Here is a 24,960-nt window from a genome sequence, read left to right as displayed (position 1 = left end):
GCAATACTGCCTTCTCAGGCAGCATGCTATTTTGCAAGCACGCAGGTGCGCTTGCGGAATAGTCCCTTCATGAGCTCTCATTCCACAACGTACGAGACAGATGCTGGTAGCGTGAAGCTGTCCCTGCATCTCAGACATCTCTTCCGCAGGCATTTTCCAAAGCAAGTCCAAAAAAAGCCAGCGGTGGAACGAGATAACAAACTTTACCTGTGTAAGGACATGGTTCCCTATCAAAATGTCGATAGAAAGGGCTTTAAAGAGATGTTCAAAACACTCGGACCCAGGTTCGCATTACCTGCCCGCACTCACTTCATCCAAATTGAGACGCCAAAACGGCCACACCACCATGAACAAGCACGATCTAGTCTGATCTCGGAAGCTAAGCATGGTCAGGCCTGGTTAGTACTTGGATGGGAGACCGCCTGGGAGTACCAGGTGCTGTAAGTGGTGTCGGGTGCTGGCCAATAAGTGGCACTCTTCCCTCTGGCCTTAACATCAATCCCGATGCCCCAGTGCAGGGACACTGTGCTGTGGAAGGCGCCGACCTTCGGAGGAGACGTTAAAACCGAGGCCCTGACTCACTGAGCTCATAAAAGATCTCAGGGCACTTATCGCAAAGAGTAGCGGTTTCCCCGGTGTGCTGGCTAAAACTACCCAACCAGGCTCATTCAAACTGGCCCCCTAATCATCCTCCTGTATAACCCTACTTGTGCAATGACAATAAAGTTGAATCTAATCTAATCTAGTCTGACGTAGTCAAAACCCACATCACCTCTTCACTGCCTGACTCCCTGGACCCGCTACAGTTCGCCTACAGGGCGAACAGGTCTTCAGAGGACCCCATCTCCATCGCCCTCCACAAGGACCTCTCCCACCTGGTCCAGGAGAATCCGCACACAAACCACCGGGTTGAAGGACAACTTGAAGGACCCCCCCCCCCCCCCCCAAACAAGCACAAAATAACTTTAGGCACTATGGACATAGGTAAATGTAACTATTCTATCACTTTTGTTAGTTTTACTTTATCTTTATCTTAATTCATTGTATCTACTTGCTACCTGCACTGTCGAGGAGAACTTATCTTAGGACACTGGAATCTCATTGCCAGTTAATGACTGCAACTGCACGCTTGCTTTTCATTTGACCAAAGTAAAGACCTTGAAGCCAGATGTTTCTCTATCTGCTCCCTCTGCCCCGCCTCCACTGAGCGCATCGTGTTACAAAGTTAGGAGCAAAAAATGGTTTCAAGGAAATGAAAATGAAACAAAACTCCACGTCACACTGTAACGAGCTATACAATGGGAACAACCCAGTTATAGTCATTCACACTCTACCCACACACTGAGCAGGTCTGGTTTAACCCACAGGTAAGTTATCTGTATTATTTTGGCACCAGAAATGTGTTAGATCATAGAATCCTTTTTGATTAAACCTGTAGGTAGGTGATAATGTAAAATGTAGTCTGGAAAAAGCTATTCAAAAGATTAAAAGAGCACATACACAACTACATGCCTCTTAGGTAGAACTAAATAGAAAGTTGTGTTTCCCTCCAGAAAGAATGTTCTGTTTTAGTTTACGTTGACACGTTGTCCAGGAATGGAACGATTTTATAGATCAGACTGTGATCATGGAAGGTGCCGCCCCACCCTCGTATTCTCCCTGGACGATGGACTTCATGTCCTGCACTAAACTGGGAAAAGTCATACGACCCGGGTCAGGGAATGACTTCTAAAAAAAATGCTGCACTTTTCTTCCACGGAAGTTTCTCAGTAATCACCCTCCCCCCTTCCTCAGTGTGTTTTCAGGTTCTATACTACTTCGTTGTGATTTGATCCATTCTATCTTTTATCAATGAATATGTTCTCTTTTTATAATAGTATTATTTGTAAGTATTACTACTATTACATATGTTTTTTCCCTTTCGTTATTTAACAGTAAGGCCATCCTTTCTGTGGTCTGAAAGGTCTGTGTGTCTTTGTGTGTCTGTTTGTTTGCTGTGTGGGCGTGTGCGTGCAAGAGCGCATGTGTGGATTCAGAGATTAAAAAAAATCAATTTCATGTCTTTCCCTGCTGTTTTCAGCTTAATAAAAATACATTTTAACGAGCAAAATGTATTCAAAAGTGAAAGTATACCTCCATATGTTTTGTACTCTTGTCTATGCGACTGTACTTGCTTTACATCTGCTCTGCAAGGCATGGTCTCGTGTATTGATTCCTTCAACAGTCGCTAACGGCTATGACTGTGTTTTGCAGGCACATTCCTACTCAAAAATGTACCAACAGCAGTCCTACTCCTGGGAGGAAGATGACTTTCAGCTTCCACCTGGGGTTAAGAAAATTGGCCATGAACAGCCAAATTGCGGTCAGACCTACGTCATGTACCACGGCACCACCAGGACCAATGCAACGGCCATCCTGAGAGAGGGGTTCCGCCAGTCTGCGGGCGGGATGCTGGGCCGTGGCGTCTACCTCAGCCGTGACCTCAACAAGGCCGGAGCGTATCCCATCGACCCTAGTCTACCTGACTCAGAGCGGGTGGTGTTCAGGGTGAAGGTCAACGTGGGGAACGTGATCGCGATTAACTACCAGGGCCATCCTCGCCAGAATAACTGGCACGATTGCCGGTGCGGGGAGGTCTTCGACACTGCCTGGTGCCCCCCGAACTGCGGCATGACGAGGAGCGGCTTGGAGGAGGACTGCGTCTGGGACCCCAGCAGCATCAAGATAGACAGGTGTATCGCTCCAACCCCTAAGGCTGGGCAAATGCCCGGCCATCCATTCTATAAATAAAGTGGGAGCACACCTGTTGTTGAAGTTAAAAATATCAAACAAATTCGGCCAAAGTTCTGCTTCTTGATACATTTGAAATTTTTATAGCTCATGGTTTCACTGTTATTCCGAAAATATTTTTAAAATAAATTTGTTAAAAATAAGTTTTGAGTCCGAAGTTTTGTCCGATGCATAACAAAGGAAAACAGTCCAATAAGAACGAGAATGTTTGTCGTGAGGTCACAAGGCATTTTACGTATCATCAGTTTAATTTGAATCCTAATTTACATTTAGGGCCTTTTGCCTTTTTCGCACACACACACACACACACACACACACACACACACACACACACACACACACACACACACACACACACACACACACACACACACACACACACACACACACACACACACACACAGTGCTCCTGAGCTTTCCACTCTTACCCTCAGCAGGAGAAAGGTGGACGGCAGCAGGGCCAAATCCTGTTTCTTTGCTCCTAGCAAAATCTCAACCCTACGCCTCCCTCCCAACTGCCTGCTCCAACCTGGACTAGCTAAAACCGTACATGAACCGCCAGGTTCAATGCAGCTTCTGCCCACAAATGATTAGAACGATTGAGAGCGATGATTTGAACAAACGATAAGACTATCGAACCCTGTATTGTGATCCCCCCACCACGCCCCAAAGTAGCACAAAATAACCGTAGGCACTATGGATATAGGTATGTATAACTATATATATATATATATATATAACTATATATAACTATATATATATATATATATATATATATATATATATATATATATAACTATATATATATATCTATATATATAGTTAGTTTTACTTTATTTTTTATGTACCCAGATGTGTCTTTTTTTTTTTATAAATCTTTTTATTGAAAAACCAAGAGTAGTTACAATGACTTATCAGCAAGGTTACATTTTTCTTCTTTATTTTTTTTTTACACACACAAAACACCCCCCACCCAACTTTCCCCCCGCCCCGACTGAACCAAAATAATATTAAGCAAATAATGAACGAAGAGAAAAGGCTTAGTTACAGGTGTCTATAAAAGGATACACCGAATTAAAATTAGAACACCCCAGATGTGTGTCTGTGTGCTCCCTCTGCCCCGCCTCCACCTACAGCATCCTGTTCGAAGTTTGTCGGGTAAAAATAACGGAAATGAAACCCCGTTATAGTCATTCACACTCTGCCCACACACTGAGCAGGTCTGGTTTAACCTACGGGTAAGTTATTTGTATTCTTTGGGCGCCAGAAATTTGTTTTGTCGTTTGAATTGCGAATGTAAAATCGAATCTGGAAAAAGCTATTCGAAAGAGTAAAAGACCACATGCACAACCGCATGCCTCTTAGGAAGGCCAAATATAAAGTTGTGTTTTCCTCCAGAAAGAATCTTCTGTTTTAGTTTACATTGACACATTGTCGAGAGATGGAACAATTTTAAAGATCTGATTCTGATCGTGGAAGGTGTCTCCCCACTCTAATATTCTCCCTGGACGAGGGACCTCATGTCCTGCACAACAAAAAAGAAAAGTGCATCAAAAATGGCGCACTTTTCTTCCACGTAGGTTTCTCAGTAATCTCCCTCCCCCCTTCCCCAGAGTATTGTTCATACTACGTCGTTGTGATTTGATCTATTCTCTTTTATCAATGAATATATTCTCTTTTTGTAGTAGTATAATTTGTGAGTATTACTATTATTACCTTTTTTCACTTTCGTAATTTATCAGTAAGGTCATCCCTTCTGATCAGAGGTGTGTGTGTCTTTGTGTGGCTGGTTGTTTGTGTGGTATGTATGTGTGTGTTCACATGCGCTTGGTGGAAATTCAGAAATTAAGAATCAAATTCCTGTCAATCCCTGCTGTTAACAGTAAAATAAAAATATAATGTTAACGAGAGAAAGGTATTCAAAAGTGAAAGTATACCTCCACATGATTTGTACGGTTGTCTATACTAAGGTACTGGTGGTTAAGATTTTCGATGGGCAACCTTGCAACGCTACAGTTGTGACTTGCTCTCGCAATACCATGCGTGAAAATGGATGACTCTGCATGTATACGCACAGACTGTGATGTCGCTTTTTCTTTTATAAACCAGTGTATTTTTAAATTTATTTTGGTAACGCGTTACAAAGTAAGTAACGAGCAAATACAGTTACGCCTGTACTTTTTCATGTAAAAAGTAAAGTTACGCTTAACAACTGAAGATATCGGCGCAACGTTACTTTTCCCAGGGACAGATTTGACAGCGATACTGCCTTCTCAGGCAGCATGCTATTTCACAAGCACGCAGGTGCGCTTGCGTGCTTGCGGAATAGTCCCTTCATGAGCTCTCATTCCACACCGTACGAGACAGATGCTGGTAGCGTGAAGCTGTCCCTGCATCTCAGACATCTCTTCCGCAGGCATTTTCCAAAGCAAGTCCTTACGACAAAAAAAGCCAGCGTTGGAACGAGATAACAAACGCGTCACTGTTTACCTGTGTAAGGACATTGTTCTCTCTCAAAATGTCGATAGAAAGGGCTTTATAGAGATGTTCAAAACAGTCGATCCCAGGTTCGCATTACCTGCCCGCACACACTTCATCCAAATTGAGACGCCAAAACAGCCACACCACCATGAACAAGCCCGATCTAGTCTGATCTCGGAAGCTAAGCATGGTCGGGCCTGGTTAGTACTTGGATGGGAGACCGCCTGGGAGTACTAGGTGCTGTAAGTGGTGTCGGGGCTGGCCAATAGGTGGCACTCTTCCCTCTGGCCTTAACATCAATCCCGATGCCCCAGTGCAGGGACACTGTGCTGTGGAAGGCGCCGACCTTCGGAGGAGACGTTAAAACCGAGGTCCTGACTCACTGAGGTCATAAAAGATCCCAGGGCACGAGAGAAAAGTATTCAAAAGTGAAAGTATACCTCCACATGTTTTGTACGGTTGTCTATACTACTGTACTTGCTTTAGGGTGCACTCACACTAGTTCATCTGGCCGTGGACGTTGGCCGTTTCTACACCTAACCGTGCTCAACTGGCCCCATTGTTCTCTGGCCTGCATTCACACTAGGCCATCTGGCCGTGGCCGTTGGCCGTCGCAACTGTTCTTGTACATACGTCATCACGTCGTAACACGTCATCACCAAGCGTCCGCTGCATGGACCATAATAAAGTCTGCCGCCAGTCAGAGTTTTAACAGCAACGGACAACAACGCAGAGAACACAGAGTCTTTTACTTATTTGGAGCCGTTTTAACTTTGTCCCGACACTGGGCCATTGTTCGGTGGTGTCCTCGCCTTTGCATATGGTCGCGGATTCTCCCAAATACATCGGAATTCTTGCTGGTCTTCTCCAACTGTGCCTGAATAGCATCGTCTGCCCAAATGGCTAACAGACACTCGACTTCTCTATTGGACCAACGTGAACCAACAGTTGAACCGCTTGACGCCATGTTTACCGTTTAATGGGAAAGAAGGCTCGTCGCCTTTATTATGTCCGTGGTCGTCGCATGGACTATACGTCATCCATCTCAGGTTGCGTAGCCGTGCGTGTGCACGTGTCGGCTCATTAGCATCTGTACCGTGGCGGCCCGTACCGTAGCAGCACACCTCTCCCAAGTGGCCAAGTTGGTCTGGCCTGGCCAGACTGTCCAAACTCACACTGGCAGATTTGAGCAAGGGCACACTGAGCTTAAATACCTACAAACCAAGCAACAAACATTAGCAACAGGTCTTCAGAGGACCTCATCTCCCTCCAAACTGCCCTCTCCAACCTGGACTAGCTGAAACCGTACATGAACCGCCATGTTGAAGGACAGCTTCTGCCCACAAACAATTAGAACGATTGAGAGCGATGATTAGAACAAACGATAAGACTATCGAACTCTGTACTGTGATCACCCCACCACGCCCCCCCCCCCCCCCTCCCCCCAAACAAGCACAAAATAACTTTTGGACATACGTATAGATATAACTATTCTATCACTCGTGTTTGTTTTACTTTATTTTATATACTATACCCACATGTGTCTCTTCAGCAAGGTTAACATTTTTTTTTTTTGCATCCACAAACCACCCCCGACCCAACAGTCACCCTGATTTAGTTACAGGTGTCTATAAATAGATACTCTGTCCCTGCCTCCCAGAAATTGTGTGGAGTAAAAATAAGTTGCAAGGAAGTGAAAGGGAAACAAAACAACCCGTCACACTGTAGCGAGCCATATACCAGGAGCAACCCAGTCATTCACACTCTACCAACACACTTTGCAGGTCTGGTTTAACCCACGGGTAAGTTATCTGTATTCTTTCGGCGCCAGAAATGTGTTTTTTATTTTGCATTGCGGGGGCAAATATTTGTGCATAGCATTGTTTTTGATAAACTGTGTAGGTAGGCAATTATGCAAAATGTAGCCTGGAAAAAGCTATTCAAAAGAGAGCAAATACACAACTGCATGCCTACATACATTTGATGTTTGTTTATTTGTTTTTATTTAGATGCCCATTTGCTTTGGCAAAGCAGCAGCTATTCTTCCTGGGGTCTATCATATTTCAGTGTGACAAATACAATGTGGAAATAGAACCGCAAGCGGTGATTAATGGGGTCAAGAACACACTAATGGAAGATACAAAATGAGGAAAGATGTTGATGTTCCCCTTAATGCCATACTGTGCCTCGGCTTTCAGGTGACTAGGCTACAGAGCAAGGGCCGAACGTCATGTTCAGCATAATTGTCGAATCGGGATTCAAACTCTTAAACTAAGGATCACCAGTACAAGGCATTATCCCATTGAGCCGCTGACAAACCTGGAATTTAGCCTCATTCACATGGTGAAAATTACTATTGATAAGCACACAACATCCAGAAAGCTCCAAGCAAACATTTCTCAAATAAATTAAGGGCTTTCTTAAAAGCAAATACCTGAACAATCGTTGAAATTCTGGGGAAATTAAATATTTGTTTTCAAGAACACTAACGGAAGAAATATTAATATGACAGGGTTCATTTTGAAGGAATAATGGTTAACGAAGAAGTTTCCCTGAATGCCATACTGTGTCTTGGCAGTCAGATTCTTGGAAACTAATGAGCCGGAATGTTGACTGCCTGATGGATTTCAGGTGCTGTTCAATGTTGTTTTTCTGAAATAACTAGGAATGACAGAATGTCTTGTTCAGCTTGTTCATATTGCTCTATTTGGGATTCGAACACTCAACCTAAGGAACACCAGTACAAGACATTATCCCATTGAGCCACTGACATTCCTGAACTTCATGAAGCCTCATTCACATCGTGAAAATTACTATTGATAAGCACGCAACATCAAGAAAACTCCAAGCACACATTTCACAAGAGAATTAAGGGCTTTCTTAAAAGAGTATAGATCTGAAAATTTGCACTGTTAATGGTATACACCTAATGATAGCCGTATGGTAGTTATATATGAACAAAGTGGTCATATAGGCAAAATGGGTTGAGACTGTGGAATTTGGCTTTTCTATGAAATTGTGGGAAAAGTAAACAGAAGCAGAAGACCAGGGTGAAAAAGATGCATCTGATTTTTGAGATTAATATTATGAAAAAAATTTGAGTCCAGGAGAATCTGGTAAGGAGAAATAAGCGCCACCTTTGGGTACAGTACCACAATTTGGGTGTATGGGTAGTGGGGGGTATTGGTATCAACCAAAAAAAAACTAAAATGTTACAGAAACAATTCACAGAATGATAACAGACATGACATACATTACATGAATACATAACATAAAACAAAAAGAACACACAGACAATATGCAATTACATTTCACATAAAACATGGTTGACATCAAAAAACAAATACAAAACAAAACAAAAAGACAGTAGCATAAATTAAAGTTGATATTTAGATAATGACTTTAAGTTGTCTTTTAAAGCTATATAGATTTAATTGAGTAACATGATAAGGGAGTGAGTTACACTTCTGCATTGGCCATTATATAACTGAATGTTGAATCATTGTCTTTGATCTTGGTAAAGTGAAACAACCTCCAACTCCATGCCTTGTTGATTAATTATGTGCCACTGAACTGAAAGACAAATTTCTATAAATAATATGAGGTGATTTTGTTATTATGACAATGACCAAAATCTAGTTTTTACATCTAACCAACCTAATGATTTGTGCATTTCAATAATATTAGTTCTCCATCCACAAGAAAGAGCTACTCTTGCTGCTTTATTCTGGACCAGCTGTAATTTCCTTATATTGTTCAATGAAGTAGACCAGACTATAGAGCAGCAGTCTAAACCAAAGCCTGTAGCACTTGCCTAACAAGTTGGTGCGTTCAACATTTAGCACACCTTTTGATTATTGATATGGCATTTCCCATTTTAGTCACAACCATTTGCATATGTTTATCCCATGATCATTTATTGTCAATGATGACTCGTAGAAGTTTTACATCTTCTTGTTGCTTTATCAACATTTTATTTATTGTGAGATTAAGCTTTGGCTTTGGACTTAAAGAATGATTCGTACCGATTACTATGCAATTCATTTTAAACACATTCAAGATCAGTTTATTGTTATTGATCCAGTCTACCACCTTATTCATCTAAGTGGCTAAATTCACATTTAAATCATCAACTGTTGCTGCTAACTATATAGTGGAGTCATCGGCATACATTGAGATATGAGTTTTGCTTAATACAAGTGTAAGGTCATTAGTAAATATAGAATAAAGGAGTGGCCCCAGGCAACTGCCCTGAGTCACTCCATACTTCACATTTATGATGTCAGAATAGCTTCCATTGAAGTACACCGTTTGCTTTCTATTACTTAAATGTGATATGTTTTGCAGGCACATTCCTATTCAGAAATGTCCCATCAGCAACTGTTCTCCTGGGTGGAAGATGTCTTTCAGCCTCTATTTGGGGTTGAGAGAATGGGCCATGGAAAGCCAAATTGCAATAAGACCTACGTCATGTACCACGGCACCACCCGGACCAATGCAACTGCCATCCAGCGCGATGGTTTCGTACAGTCGGTGGACGGGATGCTGGGCCGTGGCGTCTACCTCAGCCGTGACCTGAACAAGGCCAGAAGGTATCCCATCGACCCTAGTCTACCTAACTCAGAGCGGGTGGTGTTAAGGGTGGAGGTCAACGTGGGGAACGTGATCGCGATTAACTACCAGGGCCATCCTCGCCAGAAGAACTGGCACGATGGTGGCTGGCTCGTGACCAGGGAGGTCTTCGACACTGCCTGGTGTCCCCCGAACTGCGGTATGACGCCAGGGGGCATGGAGGAGGACTGCGTGTGGGACCCCAGCCGCATCAAGATAGTCAAGTGTATCTCCCCGACCCAGAGGGGTCAGAGGGGTCAGAGGGGTCGGAGGGGACGGAGGGGTCGGGGCAGGATCCCTTAAGTGGGAGCACGCCTCATGTTGAAGTTAGAAATGTGACAAAATTTGCCCAATTCAGCCAATGTTTTGCTTTTTGGTACATTTGCATTTTTAAAAAATCATATTTTTCATTGTTTCATTCCAAAAAAACATTTTATAAAAATAAATTTGGTGTAAAAAAGTTTTGAGTGAAGTTTGTCTTCTCTCGGCGCCAGAAATGTGTTTTTTTCTTTTGCATTGCGGGAGCAAATATTTGTGCATAGCATTGTTTTTGATTGAACGTGTAGGTAGGCAATTATGTAAAATTTAGTCTGGAAAAAGCTATTCAAAAGATTAGAAGACCAAATAAACAACTTCATGACTCTTAGGTAGGCCGAAATAGAAAGTTGTGTTTTTCCTCCAGAAAGAATGTTCTGTATTATTTTACATTGGCACATTTTCCAGAAATGGAAAGATTTTAAAAGACTGTGATCATGGAAGGTGCCTCCCCACCCTCATATTCTCCCTGGATGATGGACTTATGTCCTGCACAAAACCAAAAAAAGAGTGCCAAAAATGGCCCACTTTTCTTTCTCTGAAGATTCTCAGTATCTCCCTCCCCCTTCCTCAGTGTATTTTTCAGACTACGTCATTGTGATTTCATCCATTCTATTTTTTATCGATGAATATATTCCTCTGTCCACTGTCCAGAGCATTTCTGCGATATAGCAGCTCTCCACTCTTACCTACCCTCAGCAGGAGAAAGGTGGACGACAGTAGGTCTCTGTGCTGAGGTGCGTGGCGGCTGACACTGTGTATGCATCCTAAACCCTCACACTAACTGCTCCTGACAAGCTGGCCTTGCATGGTTGGCTCCGCCAAGGTGTGTGAATGAGTGTAGCTTTAGATACAAGCGTCTGCTAAATGCCCTGAATGTAATAAGCTTCATTGCTATTACCTTATAACCATTTGTTATGCTATGTTAAAGCCCTCTGCCTTGCTCACTATTCTATAACCATGAATGCTCACTAGGCAGTAGCCAGCTTCTACGCCAATTATGCATGAGCGAGCTTGGATCCATACTAGGCTTGATGCACCTTCCTCTAAGCAAACCATGCCATCTCCCGGTCATCCCATTCAAATGGCTCTCCCAGCGCCACTATCTGTTACTCCCACTAACCTCCTCAACCTGCACCCCCCCACCATGACGTTCTCGGACGGCCTGACGCTGAACCGGACCCAGATGCCCAACGCGGGCTTCGGGCCGCTCACCGACCTGGTGTTCAGCTTCGCCAGCCAGCTGCTGCCCCTGGAGATGGACGACGCCGAGACCGGCCTGCTCAGCGCCATCTGCCTGCTGTGCGGAGGTACTGACGCTTCAGAGACAATCAGAGGAACGACAACATAGGTTATAAAAGGTTTGATGAACAGCCATTATTAATTTTCGCCAAATTCTAATTAATTTGTTTGTGTCTGTGTGTGTGTGTGTGTGTGTCTGTTTCTGTGCGTGCGTGTGTGTCTGTTTCTGTGCGTGTGTGTGTGTGTGTGTGTGTGTGTGTGTGTGTGTGTGCAGTGGCGAACTTAGCCCTTTGGGGGCTCCAGGCGAACAGTCATTTGGGGGCCCCTGCATCTACCGGTCTCAGTACATTATATCGCATAATGAGATACTCCATACAAGGGATGAACAAAAGTCACTATCCTTCTTTCATGCAAATGTTAATTATCTATTTACAAATTGAGAATAACATACAAAACAATAAGATTAGTTATGTTGACACATTACACTGACTGTTAACCATAAGTCCTCATTTACCTGAGGGTTTCCAGTAGCTCACAGCAGCTATCTGCTGTGAGCTACTGGAAACCACTACTGGAAACCCACTGATAGCTGCGTCCAGCTATCACTATATTTCCTGTGCTCTCCAGACCTTTCATGGTTGATTAGATGCATTGCAAGGTTATTCTAGTCTTTAAATCCTTCCTCACTCAGTTGTTTTTGTTTTCCAGAAAGGCAACAACAAAAGCAAAAAACACGGTCTGCACTTTCACTTTAGACTAACCAAGACCTGTTCACCCTCTCACCATTTTTCATTACTATGTAATAGTATGCTTTTGTGAATCTGCGGCCCTTGGGCCAGAGTGCTGGGTCATCCACAAGAATATGTGTGCACCTGCCCAAGACACAGCAGCTTAGGCCAGAGTGCTGGGTCATCCACAGGAATATGTGTCTCGCAGTCATTGTTATCGTTATTGTCATAAATTTCAATAACCAAAGTGGAAGAAGGAGAGTGAGAAATATTCACTAACAGTTGTGCATCATCTCCGTCAGTTTGTTGACACACGTCATTAGCATCGCTGCTGGCTGAGCCAGAGCCACTTGGAATGAAAGGAGCAGTAATGTGACAGCAAACGACGTTGACGGCTGCTCATGATCCGCCGACGGTCCCGCTGCCACTGCGGTGGCTGTAAAACAGCTGGATAGCTTTGGCAGCTTTGAAAAAAAGTCCTGCCTTTGGTCTTTCTTTTTATGTGACCCGCTTTCGTACGATCGCTTCATGTTTCACTCGATTTATGTCTCACCCGATTTCTCTCTCTCTCTTACCGCTTACTGTTTTGAATTTGACATAATTTCCGCATACGCATGATGAGCGTGATGCGCGTAACATGGAATAGTCCATGTAGTGCAGACTGAAGGGGGGTGCACACGGAAAGATCGTCAAAACATGAGTAATAATTAGACATCCCGATGCTACTATTGTGAAGAGATTTTTATAAAAATAATAAATATGGGGACAAAATATATGCATTGGGGCCCTCTTGACCAGATCAATATTGTAAATAAGAAACTGTTCTTAATGTTTTATCGGGAAAAATAAAGGTAAAAAAAAAATGCCTGGTTTACCTAATAGTACGGCCCGCCCCTGCGTGTGTGTGTGTGTGTGTGTGTGTGTGTGTGTGTGTGTGTGTGTGTGTGTGTGTGTGTGTGTGTGTGTGTGTGTGTGTGTGTGTGTGTGTGTGTGTGTGTGTGTGTGTGTGTGTGTGTGTGTGTGTGTGTGTAGACCGACAGGACCTGGAGCAGTCCGATAAGGTGGACGTTCTTCAGGAGCCCTTGTTGGAGGCTCTGAAGGTACTACACTACACAACATCACACTTATGTTTACGTTGTACTTAAAAATAGCACTTGGCATTGTGTAGCGTCCTATCCTAGCTATCTTTGCTGTATGCGGGGAATGGCTTAACCAAACAAGTGTAAGTGCTTGGCTTGGTTCTATGAACATCCTGTACCGACAGCGATATACGGTTGTTTCTCGTTCTTCTGAGAAAATGTACTTATTGTATGTTGCATTGGATAAAACCGTTTGCTAAATACCCTAAATGAAAATGTAATAAATGAAATGTCTGTATATTTCACACCTGAACGGACTAATATCTAACAGTAGTGTTAACAAGATGCTTAAGCAAGCCTCCAGCCTTGCATATAAAATGTGCTCGCACCTGCAATGAAACACGGTGTGTTATTTAAAAAGTAGTGAGGCGTTTGAACAGCCAGTTACAAGAAATCCTCCTAAAGCCCCGATCCTCTTCTGCCGTCGTAGATCTACGTGAGGAGGAGGAGGCCGGACAAGCCCAGCATGTTCCCCAAGATGCTGATGAAGATCACCGACCTCCGGAGCATCAGCGTCAAGGGTAAGACGCGCTCATATCACACCTTTCTGTGCGTCGATCGCGCAAACTTCCAAAACACTCGCACGAGTGTAGGAGGGAGGGGCTTACCTCTTGTGAACGCCAAAGTTTCTTTCCTTCTCAGCCGTTGTCGAGATAACCCCCACTACGAGTCGTTGCATCAAACTGGGCTACTACTATCAAAAAGTAGTTGGTCCTGGGACCAATTAGCCTTTCGCCTGCATTCCACTTTTTCATCATCCATCATGATAGTTATAACAAATTTTAACATACTGGATGTTGTTGCAAAGTGGCCTGGAGCCACCCATGATTCGCGCATTTTAATGGAGAGCGGTCTGAGGCAGCTTTTTGAGAGGCACCATGTACCAGTTGGGTGTCACTTACTGGGTGACAGTGGCAATCCCTGCAAGACATGGCTCTTGACACCCTACCTCAATCCACAACCGGGAGCACAGTTAAAGTATAACATGTAAGTGATTACGCAGATTACGCTTAGTCCTATGCGTAAAACACATCGTATTGGCTCTTTGACGCCTTTTATTTCTTGAATCCATATGTATTATTGTTTACTGTTTTCCTCCATATATGTTAGAGCACACAAACATACACGAAATGTTGTGGAGAGAGGAATTGGGCAGATGAAACGTCGGCTTCATGTCCTCCACGGCAAAATACGCCTCACCCCAGGGAGGGCAATCACAGTCATCATCACTGTATGTGCCATTCTACACAACCTCTGCAAGCGGAGGAACATTCCAAAGCCAGACGATGATGACGATGACCACGATGATGATTGCGATCAACATGACAATGAATTTGGCCGTGTGGAACCGAGAGGACTGGCATTTAGGGATCACTTTGTGAATACACATTTTAGGTAAACACCTTGGCACAAATCAGTCAAGACACATTTGTGTAGTTCATAACATTTATTTTCTTTAAATTTTTCTATCTTAAGACTGTAATATTCTGTCTTAATTTTTATTAGCCACTCTTTTGCTTTGAAGACCTTTCTTTGCCTTTTTAAAACCCTAATTTCCATCCTCAATTTCTTCTCCAACAGTGAACTGGCACCAGCAGCAGGAGGGAGAGGAGAGGCAGTGGGTGCACCAAGAGGGAGAGTTGGAAGAGGAAGAGCAGGGAGAGGAAGAGCTGTGAGAGGAGGTGCAGCTGGGAGAGGAAGAGCTGTGAGAGGAGGTGCAGCTGGAAGAGGAAGAGCTGGCAGAGGAAGGGCTAGGAGGGGGAGAAGAGGAGGAGCTGTGTGATGTGATGCTGCAGCTGGACTTTGATCTTCATTTCTCCTGTGGGGAATATATATATTTAATTTGTGACACATTTTTGGGAAGTGGGTTGACCAGTTGCATTGTAATTCTTCTGTAAATATTAAACAAAAAGGTTTTTCATGTAGCCTATTGCAATCATTGCATGCATACCCCTCAATCTCGTGTAGCTACTCGACTGCAGGATCAGCTGCACCCTCAAGGCCAGTTATGCTTATGTCAGTCCGAGCCTAGGACGGCGTACACCACCGATGCGACCGGGGACAACGGCTTTGGTGCAGATCCTCCTCCAACAAATTAAATTTCAGTTTTATTCCCGTTTCATATCACTGTCGCCTTTGTTAATTGTAAATTTAAGACATGCAAATGCATTTCCCAAATGAATGCAAGCAATGTTAATAATGGAACTTACCTGTAGCCGCGACAGCTCTTTTATAGTCGCAATCTCCAACCTACACTGTGATTGCAGGGCATACCAACGTTTTTTACAATCGTCGGTAGAGCGACACACAGCAGGGAAGGAAGCATTTATGTTCACGCATATTTCTTCCCATGCCTCCCGCTTCTTCTTACTGGTCACTCCAGCCCCGAATCTACCCTTTATTACCCCCCCTCCACTCCAGCACAAACTGGGCAAGTAGTTACAATTGGTCCTGGGACCAATTGGCCTTTCGCTTGCATTTCACTTTTTCATCATCCATCATGATAGGGGGACTTGAACGGCGGTATGGGCTGTTATTTAAAGTGTTAAAGTGCTGAAATATGCTAATTAGTAAATAGTTGGAGGGTGCTTTTAATTGCCTCCTTGATTTAATAAAATTTACGTATTTTTATTGTTTGCTTTATCTCTCTCTTGAACATGCAGGCTACAGCGTCATTATCGTGGTCTGCACAAACTTGTCATCACTCGTCTTCTCTCCTCTTCTTCAATTCTTTGTGCTATGAGAAATTCTGCCCGTCTGGCATCTAGGTGGTTGTTCATTGTTCTTAGCCCCTTTACTCTGCCATCAAGACTTGACTTCTGTGCTGCTGGAATCCATATCTCCCAACCTGCGAGGCTTGCAATTGCATCTTGGACGAGTTTTTTCGCATCATCGAACTGTAACTCAGGTCCATCTTTGTTCACAGCAGACACCACAACAGCACCAACTCCTTCACAGGCTTCTTCTGCTTCTTTCATTGCATGCTTCAACTCCTCTTCTCCATATCTGGACCAAAGGTTGGACTGAACTATGTATCTGACCTCCTCCAGCATTGCATCGCAGTCCTCCATGGTCTTCTGAAGGTCTATCTGCAGCTGCAGATCTAGCTTTGCTTTTTCGCCCTCTTCTTCAACTTCAAGATCTGCCAGCAGGCCGGTATTGTAGTCGTCATCGCTCTCACTCCTCGCATGAGACATGAGCTTTTTGAACTCCTCTTGTAGTTCACTCTGCTGGTCATGTTTCCAGCAGCCCTGCTCAGGAAGTTGGCATGCTTGGTGAAGGCACTTTTAGCTAACGTCCTTTCCTGCTTCAGCTGCTTCACTGTCTTTCCAGTAGCTTTTTTAGCCATTCTTGCCAGTTAGTTCTCCTCTGCGTCGACAGCTTATCCGACTTCAGGCCTTTAATCCTTGTCTTCACTGCCACGTTGGTTTTCAACTGTCAAGTTATGTTAGGTTTTGGTGATCAGCTCTTGCCCAAACTTGAAAAACTGCTTGATCAAATGGTTGGAATGATGCAAGGGACAACTCAAATTCTCTTCCTTTTCTTCTTTATTTAGAAGTGAAGTGCATATAGCATAGTGTAGTTAGGTTGTTAGGTTGAAAACCTTCAAAGATAAATTACAAGAAAAGAAGAGCCATTGCATTATTATCAAATAATATGTTTTAGACTAAACACATCACATTTGATACTGCCAATCAAATCATTGCATCTTCTGCAGTTAAATAAGCAACAAAGTCCTGCAAAAGCACATCAAATATTTAAGGTTTCAAACATAAGCAAGCAAAGTATGATTTCATTTAAACATAAGGATGCCTTTTACTTTACAATTTCAGTCAGCATTCAGATGAAGCCTGATATTTTACAAACTATCATTTTGCAATGCAACTCAAGTTGATTACATAATGCAACAACTGATCAGGCACAGACAGGCTACTACTTCAACTTAAGTACTGATGCAATGCCTCAATATACCTTTTCAACATTTCACATATTTATATTCATTTAAATAAAAAAGTCAATTTCTCTACCAGTTGTGTCTCCAGTGTTTTGATCATGAGCTGAGCGCCTTTCTTTGTTTGAATTGTTTGCTGGAAGATTTCCTATGTTCTCAACTTCTCTCTCACAAACATTTCCTCCCATGCAGGTGTGCAGGTGATTGCCTGCCCAGGAAGTGCAGGGCGGGGCTTGGTTTCTCACACGCACTGACTTTCTCTCTGCCCCCTGCAGGTTCGGAGGTTTGGAGCTGAGACTTGGAGCTGAGATAGTGAATGTTTCCGTGCATGATTTTCCAGTACGCTTTGATTTGACGCGACAATATCATATCAACTCATGCCATGAATCAAGTAGAGCATAGACATCCCATATCACCACAAACGACACCAATAGCGTATTTAAAGCTGTTGCAAGTTGAAAAGGAACACAAGTCAGCCCCCCCCCCCCCCCCCCCCCCCCGGGATTAAACCGTCTGCGAAAGGCCCTAAACGTAAAGTAGGATTCTAATTAGCTGCTGACGAAAAACCTACATCAAATGCCTTGTGACCTCCTCCTGATCACCAACCAACATTGTCGTTCTTATTCGACTGTTTTCCTTCGTTATGCTTCGGACCAAACTTCAGACTTTTCATGAAATGTTTTTGGAAACAATGAAAAACGTGATCTTTAAGAATCAGACTCCTCCGACCCCTCTGACCCCCCGGACCCCTCTGACCCCTCCGACCTCTCCGACCCCCCTGCCCCCTCCGACTCCTCCGACCCCCCGGACCCCTCTGACCCCTCCGACCTCTCCGACCCCCCTGCCCCCTCCGACCCCCCGGACCCCTCTGACCCCTCCGACCTCTCCGACCCCCCTGCCCCCTCCGACTCCTCCGACCCCCCGGACCCCTCTGACCCCTCCGACCTCTCCGACCCCCCTGCCCCCTCCGACTCCTCCGACCCCCCGGACCCCTCTGACCCCTCCGACCTCTCCGACCCCCCTGCCCCCTCCGACCCCTCCGACCCCCCGGACCCCTCCGACCCCCCTGACCCCTCCGACCCCCCTGACCCCTCCGACCCCCCGGACCCTTCCGACCCCCCGGACCCCTCCGACCCCCCTGACCCCTCTGACTCCTCCGACCCCCCTGCCCCCTCCGACCCCCCTGCCCCCTCCGACCCCCCTTCCCCCTCCGACCCCCCTGACCCCTCCGACCCCCCTTCCCCCTCTGACTCCTCCGACCCCCCTGCCCCCTCCGACCCCCCTGCCCCCTCCGACCCCCCTTCCCCCTCCGACCCCCCTGACCCCTCCGACCCCCCTGACCCCTCAGACCCCTCCGACCCCTCCGACCTCTCCGACCCCTCTGACCTCTCCGACCCCTCCGACCTCGTGATCGGAGTGATACACTTGACTATCTCGATGCGGCTGGGGTCCCAGACGCAGTCCTCCTCCATGCCGCTCCTCGTCATGCCGCAGTCCGGGGGGCACCAGGCAGTGTCGAAGACCTCCCCGTACCGGCGATCGTGCCAGTTCTTCTGGCGAGGATGGCCCTGGTAGTTAATCGCGATCACGTTCCCCACGTTGACCTCCACCATTAACACCACCCGCTCTGAGTCAGGAGTTTTGATGGGATACCTGCTGGCCTTGTTCAGGTCACAGCTGAGGTAGACGCCACAGCCCAGCATCCCGTCCGCAGACTGTTTGAAACCATCGCGCTGGATGGCCGTTGCTATGGTCCTGGTGGTGCCGTGGTACATGACGTAGGTCTGACCGCAATTTGGCTTTTCATGGCTACATTTCCAAACCCCAGGTGGAAGCTGAAAGTCATCTTCCTCCCAGGAGTAGGACTGCCGATGGGACATTTCTGAATAGGAATGTGCCTGCAAAACACAGTCACAGCCGTTAGCGACTGTTGAAGGAATCAATACAAGAGACGTTGCCTTGCAGAGCAGATGTAAAACAAGTACAGTCGTATAGACAAGAGTACAAAACATGTGGAGGTATACTTTCACTTTTGAATACATTTCGCTCGTTAAAATGTATTTTTATTGAACTGAAGCGTGCGTGCAGAAGTTCTTTTGATGAGACGGCAGGAAAATGAGGAGATGTCCATATTGTCCATGATTTTTTTAGTTAATATAATTTGTGTTTGAAATTGTAAATAATTATACTTGAAGAAAATACTTTTGTTTTGAGACAGCCACACAAAGACGCACAGCCACACAAAGACACACATACCTTTGACCAGAAAGGATGACCTTACTGTTAAATAACGAAAGGGATTTTTTTTTATAATAATAGTAATACTACTACAAAAAGAGAATATATTCATTGATAAAAGATACAATGGATCAAATCACAACGAAGTAGTATAGAAACTGAAAATACACTGAGGAAGGGGGGAGGGGGATTACTGAGAAACTTCCGTAGAAGAAAAGTGCACCATTTTTTTTGGAAGTTCTTCCCTGACCCGGGTCGTATGACTTTTTCCAGTTTAGTGCAGGACTTGAAGTCCCTCATCCAGGGAGAATACGTGGGTGGGGAGGCACCTTCCATGACCACAGTCTGATCTATAAAATATTTTCATTTCTGGACAATGTGTCAATGTAAACTAAAACAGAACATTCTTTCTGGCGGAAAACACAACTTGCTATTTTGGCCTACCTAAGATTCATGTAGTTGTGTATGTGGTCTTTTAAGCTTTTGAATAGCTTTTTCCAGACTACATCTTGCATAATTGCCTGCTACACGTTTAATCAAAAAAGATTCTACGAACAAATATAAATAATACAAATAACTTACCCGTAGGTTAAACCAGACCTGCTCAGTGTGTGGGTAGAGTGTGAATGACTATAACTGGGTGGTTCCTATTATATGGCTCGTTACAGTGTGACGTGGGGTTTTGTTTCACTTTCATTTCCTTGTAACTTATTTTTACTCCGCACGCTTGCGAACAGGAGGCTGTATGTGGAGGTGGGGCAGGGGGAGCCCATAGAGACACATTTGGCATCAAGGTAATCAAAGCATTTGCTTTGCTTTTGCTTTACCCCGCGGGGCAAAGGAACCCCACAGAGGGTGCAACGTTCTCATTTTGTCAAATGCAAAGCAAACAGCTGAGAGCTGCTGGAGCTGCTGCCCCAGCGACCTGACCTCGGGTAAGCGATTTTGAAGATGAGGATGATGCAAAGCAAACATGCAGTAGCAGTCATTGCTGGCAATGAATTTCCAGTGATCTATTTTTTTTTTTAATCGTACCTTTTATTTAACCAGGGAGAAAAATAACATTGAGATAGTTAACTATTTTACAAGTGAGCCCTGGCCAAGATAGGAGCCCACAATTAACATAATTAAATACAGACAAAGCTAATCAATAGACATAAAACATAGTCAGAAATGGCAAGGTAGCAGCACACAATTAACATAATTAAAGACAGACAAAGGTATCATTAGAGGCATAAATGATACCCAGAAATTAAAAACAAGAGCAAACTACTGGAAATGTTTGGTTGAGATATGACTAAAACTAAGTTTGAATGATCTCTGAGTCTCATTCTAAGCAACTGGTGCACTATAATTAAAAGCAGTTTTCCAGAACTCGGTCTTTATTGATGGAACATATAAGATAATAAACCTACTTGAACACAGATTATATTAGGGTTTCGTGTCCGGCTCATGCGAGGAGCGATTCATTCGAGGCTCTGGATATACCAGCAGGCCAGGTGAGAAACCCAGATGCTCAAGGCCACAAAAACAAGTGTAATGCCCGCAAATAGACACAAGAGGTCAGCACCAAGCCACAAACCAAGATGTAATGCCCACACATATATAGACACAAGGGACCAGCACAGAATACACATCCGGGCATCAGATGTCCTAGTAAGCGTATCTCCACGTGTGCTTGTACAATTCCTCTCCTTTTGCTTCGCAGATATCATACCAAACCTTTACCAAATAAAGTGAGTTAAAAGCGATCCTGTCTCTTTGACTTTCTGAAAGAACACGGCAAGTAATCCAGCTCGGAAACAAACATTTAAAATCAACATTAAAATTATCAACGTGGTACAAATACAAGGAAATTAAATCTCTTAACGGGCGCAGCCATTTTTGTTGTTGAGTTGTAAGGGTGGGGTAACGCACTGTGGTGTGGCACAACCCGGTATCACGCCAAGGCGTAAGGATAGATACGTGTGTCCACATCGCAAGGCGTGTTCAGGTTCACGCTTAGCCTGACCAAAGCGTCACCCTGAACACGCGTCCTTCTCCATTCGAAATGAATGGGGGAATAGCACCAACAGGGGGCGATACGTTCTCCTAGCATTTGGTAAAATTGTTACGTAGCCATATTAATCGTTATTATCTGAATGGGAAATGCAATATTTTAGGACAGATACACCATTAAACGTGTTTCTAATGACATTCCTAGCGAGAAATGTACATTTTCCTTTCATAATATTCAGTCAGTGGTTGTGTCTGATCTTTAGTTTTATAGTTATTGGGAAGATTTTATCGGCTCGCTCGCATGTTTCAACGACGTCAGGTTACTAGGGACGCTGCTTTCGCTAAACTAGCAGCTCACGTGTTTCCTGCGTTTGTGTTATTAAACCGTTACTTTATGTAACTTTAAATGATATAATCGTGTTAGAAACACGTAGCCTATATCTGAGAGCAGGGGTGAAGTATTGTTTAGATTGCTGTCAGGTTAGCCTGCTGCAGCCACATCCTCTCGGCACAGTTGTTATCATTTGGCATTAACTAAGCCTGGCCACCAGCGAAGAAGAAGAAGCCGGTCCTCGCCTCCGTTTCTATTCGCGTGCTTGTGCGTGCTCGTGTGCGCGTGGACTCGTGAAACGTCATCAGTCGTTGCCCGAGCACTGTTCCAATTCGAAGTACGCATGCATCGGAGGTGGCTCGTGTGTACTTGCAACCGCTATAAATCCCAGGATGCATTTCCCACATATATATATTTATATAATATATAATATAATAAATAATAATAATAATAATAATATAAGATAATATATAAATATATAATAATAATAATAATAATAATAATAATACATTTATAATATAATACAATAATACATCCGCTGTGGAGGCGGGTTTCGGGGTTTGGGTTTGATTGTTTAGGGGGGGGGGGGGGGGGGGGGGGAGACTGTTGTTGACCGGGGAGGGGGGGGGGGGGAGACACGTTTGTTGAGGGGGGGGGGACGCGTTAGTTGAAGGGGGGGGGGGGGGGGGGCACGCTCGACAACGAGAGTTGGTTTTTATTGAACGCTCGACAACGAGAGTTGGTTTTTATTGAACGAGACCTCAACACGGAACAGCTGCACGAAACGATGGTCACGTCACTCTCGGTGACGGTGTCGACAATAATGAACACACGAACAATGTTAATAGAACAACACACAACCACATAACATCCCGAACCCATTAACCCCACTTAATCCTAACAACAAAACAAGTTAACAAAAGCCCCATTTGTCAACTGAGAACCCCAATTCCCAGAATCCCCCGCAGCTCCGGAACACGGCGTAGCTTATATTAATCTTTATTATCTGAATGGGAAATGCAATATTTTAGGACAGATACACCATTAAACGCGTTTCTAATGACTTTTCTAGCGAGAAATGTACATTTTCCTTACATAATCTTCAGTCAGTGAATGTGTATGATCTTTATTAATCTTTATTATCTGAATGGGAAATGCAATATTTTAGGACCGATTCACCGTTAAACGTGTTTCTAATAACATTTCTAGCGAGAAATATACTTTTTACTTGCATAATCTTCAGTCAGTGATTGTGTCTGATCTTTAGTTTTATAGTTATTAGGATTTGATCGGCTCGCTCGCATGTTTCAACGACGTCAGGTTGCTTTCGCTAAACTAGCAGCTCACGTGCTTCCTGCGTTTGTGTTATTAAACTGTTACTTTATGTAACTTTTAATGATATCATCTTGTTAGAAACACGTATATCTGAGAGCCAACCCAGTCGCCAAAAGCATACGTTGACAGTGTACTTTTCGTGAACACTGGATTACGTCGCATTTCAACATAAAATAGCGTGTTATACACACACACACACACGCACGCACACGCACAGACACACACACACAAGCACACACAAGCACACACACGCACGCACAGACACACAGACACAGATACACACACACACACACACGCACACACGCACACGGTGCATTTCGCTGCTAAAACAACAAAAAAATATTCCCTCATATTATTACTTTCAAAACGTTGGCCAAAATGGCCAATAATATCATTTTTTATTTGGGATGCTTCTAGGACATTTTGGATGGATTTTGAACGGTATGTGGGGGGGCACGTTTTTTGCAGGACCTGGCAACCCTGCGCTGTTGCCCGAGCTCTGGATCCACCCCGGCGTTGTGCCGTCTCCTTTTGACCTTTTGACCCCAGACTTCTGGGGGAATAGCTGAATCAATTCATTAGTCAATCAGAAGCATGTAAATATCTTCCCGGTGGCGTAAGAGGACGAACAAGGTGTCCTTCAACATCTACGCTTCCAGGAGATTACAACGGTGCCACACATGAGCATATTCGAACATGTTTAATGGTAGTAATTAGCTGTCGAAATTGGAGGCCTTAATCAATACTGAGCAGCTATTGATTTGCTTCCCGATAAAGATTTGTCACAAATGACATGTTATTTAGCATCTACACGTTGAGCTGAGTCCAATGACACCAAGAACGACACTGTAGCTAATGGTAACATGTATTTTACATGGTACACCTAGGTCTAGGACATGATCTCGGTGTAGCAAGAGGCCGAGCTTGATCTCATTGGACTCAGCTTAACGTGTAGATGCTAATTAACATGTAATTTGTCAAAAATCTCCATCGGGAAGCAAATCTATAGCTGGTCATTATTGATAAAGGCCTCCAAAATCGACAGCTAATTACTACCCCGAAACATATTCAAATATGATCATGTGTGGCACTGTTGCAATCGTCTCGAAACGTAGATGTCAAAGGACACCTTGTTTGCTCTGTTGCACCACCGGGAAGATATTTTCATACTTCTAATGGATTGATTCATATTTTAAGTGTTAGGGGAGGCGGAGGTGCAGGCAGGCAGGTAGGACCCAAACGCAGACGGTATTGAGGGTAAACGGCACTTTATTCAGGCCTAAAGGCTAAGGCACAGGTATCGGGGAACTCGGGAGACAACTCGGAACTCGGGAGACAACAGGGAACTCGAAAGGGAACAAGGAACACGGAACACGCAGGACTACAACCAACACTAACCACAGCAAACCACACACAAACCACAATGACAGCACACCGAACAAAGGAAAGACGAGGGCTTAAATAACAAACACAACGAGGAACAGCTGAGACACATTAGGGGAGGGAACAGTAATCAACACAGGAGGGAAAAACACAGGGAGACACCCACACCCTGACAGTACCCCCCCCTTAAGGGTCGACTCCCAGGCGACCCACGACAAACAAAAAACAAAGAAAGTCAAACCCAAAACGGGTGGGTGGAGGGGCGCCAGGAGGGGGGAATCAAAAAAAAAATGGACTGCGGCAGAGCCGAGGGACGTCAAGCGGGCGTCCAGAAAACTACCCCAGGGCATGGCAGGGAGCCTCAGGCGGACGGCCTGGGGGGCAAGCAGAGGCAGAGTGAAGGCGGAACCCTTCAGG

The 24,960-nt window shown here is 44.5% G+C and overlaps 3 protein-coding genes and 2 pseudogenes across 3 annotated transcripts; 4 read left to right on the top strand and 1 right to left on the bottom strand.

Moving 5' to 3' along the window:
* The first annotated feature begins 328 nt into the window (after positions 1–328).
* Positions 329–447, top strand: LOC115539534 (uncharacterized; annotated as a pseudogene).
* Positions 448–1,138: 691 nt separating this feature from the next.
* Positions 1,139–10,332, top strand: LOC115557222 (uncharacterized). The gene is made up of 4 exons (XM_030374876.1): positions 1,139–1,367; positions 2,254–2,784; positions 6,972–7,073; positions 9,619–10,332. The coding sequence occupies exons 2-4, from the start codon at positions 2,272–2,274 to the stop codon at positions 10,183–10,185; spliced, it is 1,182 nt and encodes a 393-aa protein (XP_030230736.1). The 5' UTR covers positions 1,139–1,367; positions 2,254–2,271; the 3' UTR covers positions 10,186–10,332.
* Positions 5,402–5,520, top strand: LOC115539523 (uncharacterized; annotated as a pseudogene).
* Positions 10,333–11,061: 729 nt separating the features above from the next.
* LOC115557218 (retinoic acid receptor alpha-A) lies at positions 11,062–14,964 on the top strand (the record flags this gene model as incomplete). Its single annotated transcript, XM_030374862.1, has 4 exons — positions 11,062–11,507; positions 13,200–13,267; positions 13,737–13,827; positions 14,888–14,964. Coding segments are annotated over exons 1-4 (546 nt in total), but the record flags the coding sequence as incomplete, so codon positions are not given.
* Positions 14,965–17,965: 3,001 nt separating this feature from the next.
* LOC115557215 (multifunctional esterase-like) lies at positions 17,966–20,181 on the bottom strand. The gene is made up of 3 exons (XM_030374845.1): positions 20,079–20,181; positions 18,565–19,156; positions 17,966–18,279 (listed from the first exon to the last, which is right to left on the bottom strand). Exons 2-3 carry the CDS (start codon positions 19,136–19,138, stop codon positions 17,966–17,968), a joined length of 888 nt encoding a protein of 295 aa, XP_030230705.1. The 5' UTR covers positions 19,139–19,156; positions 20,079–20,181.
* Between the last annotated feature and the right edge of the window lie 4,779 nt (positions 20,182–24,960).

Source organism: Gadus morhua, chromosome 2 (assembly GCF_902167405.1).
Source record: "Gadus morhua chromosome 2, gadMor3.0, whole genome shotgun sequence".
Lineage (NCBI taxonomy): Eukaryota > Metazoa > Chordata > Actinopteri > Gadiformes > Gadidae > Gadus > Gadus morhua.
Note: the sequence above shows the minus strand (reverse complement) of the source record. Positions and strands in the feature narration are given on the sequence as shown.

Bases quoted from the DNA above. Each gene is read 5' to 3' on its own strand.
- LOC115557222 (XM_030374876.1), top strand. From the start codon at position 2,272: ATGTACCAACAGCAGTCCTACTCCTGGGAGGAAGATGACTTTCAGCTT. The intron at 2,785-6,971 runs AAATAAAGTGGG...AGGAAGTGAAAG, and splicing joins TGCCCGGCCATCCATTCTAT to GGAAACAAAACAACCCGTCA. The intron at 7,074-9,618 runs GTAAGTTATCTG...TATGTTTTGCAG, and splicing joins AGGTCTGGTTTAACCCACGG to GCACATTCCTATTCAGAAAT.
- LOC115557215 (XM_030374845.1), bottom strand. From the start codon at position 19,138: ATGTCCCATCGGCAGTCCTACTCCTGGGAGGAAGATGACTTTCAGCTT. The intron at 18,280-18,564 runs GGGAAGGGGGGT...CGGAGGGGGCAG, and splicing joins GGGGTCAGGGGGGTCGGAGG to GGGGGTCGGAGAGGTCGGAG.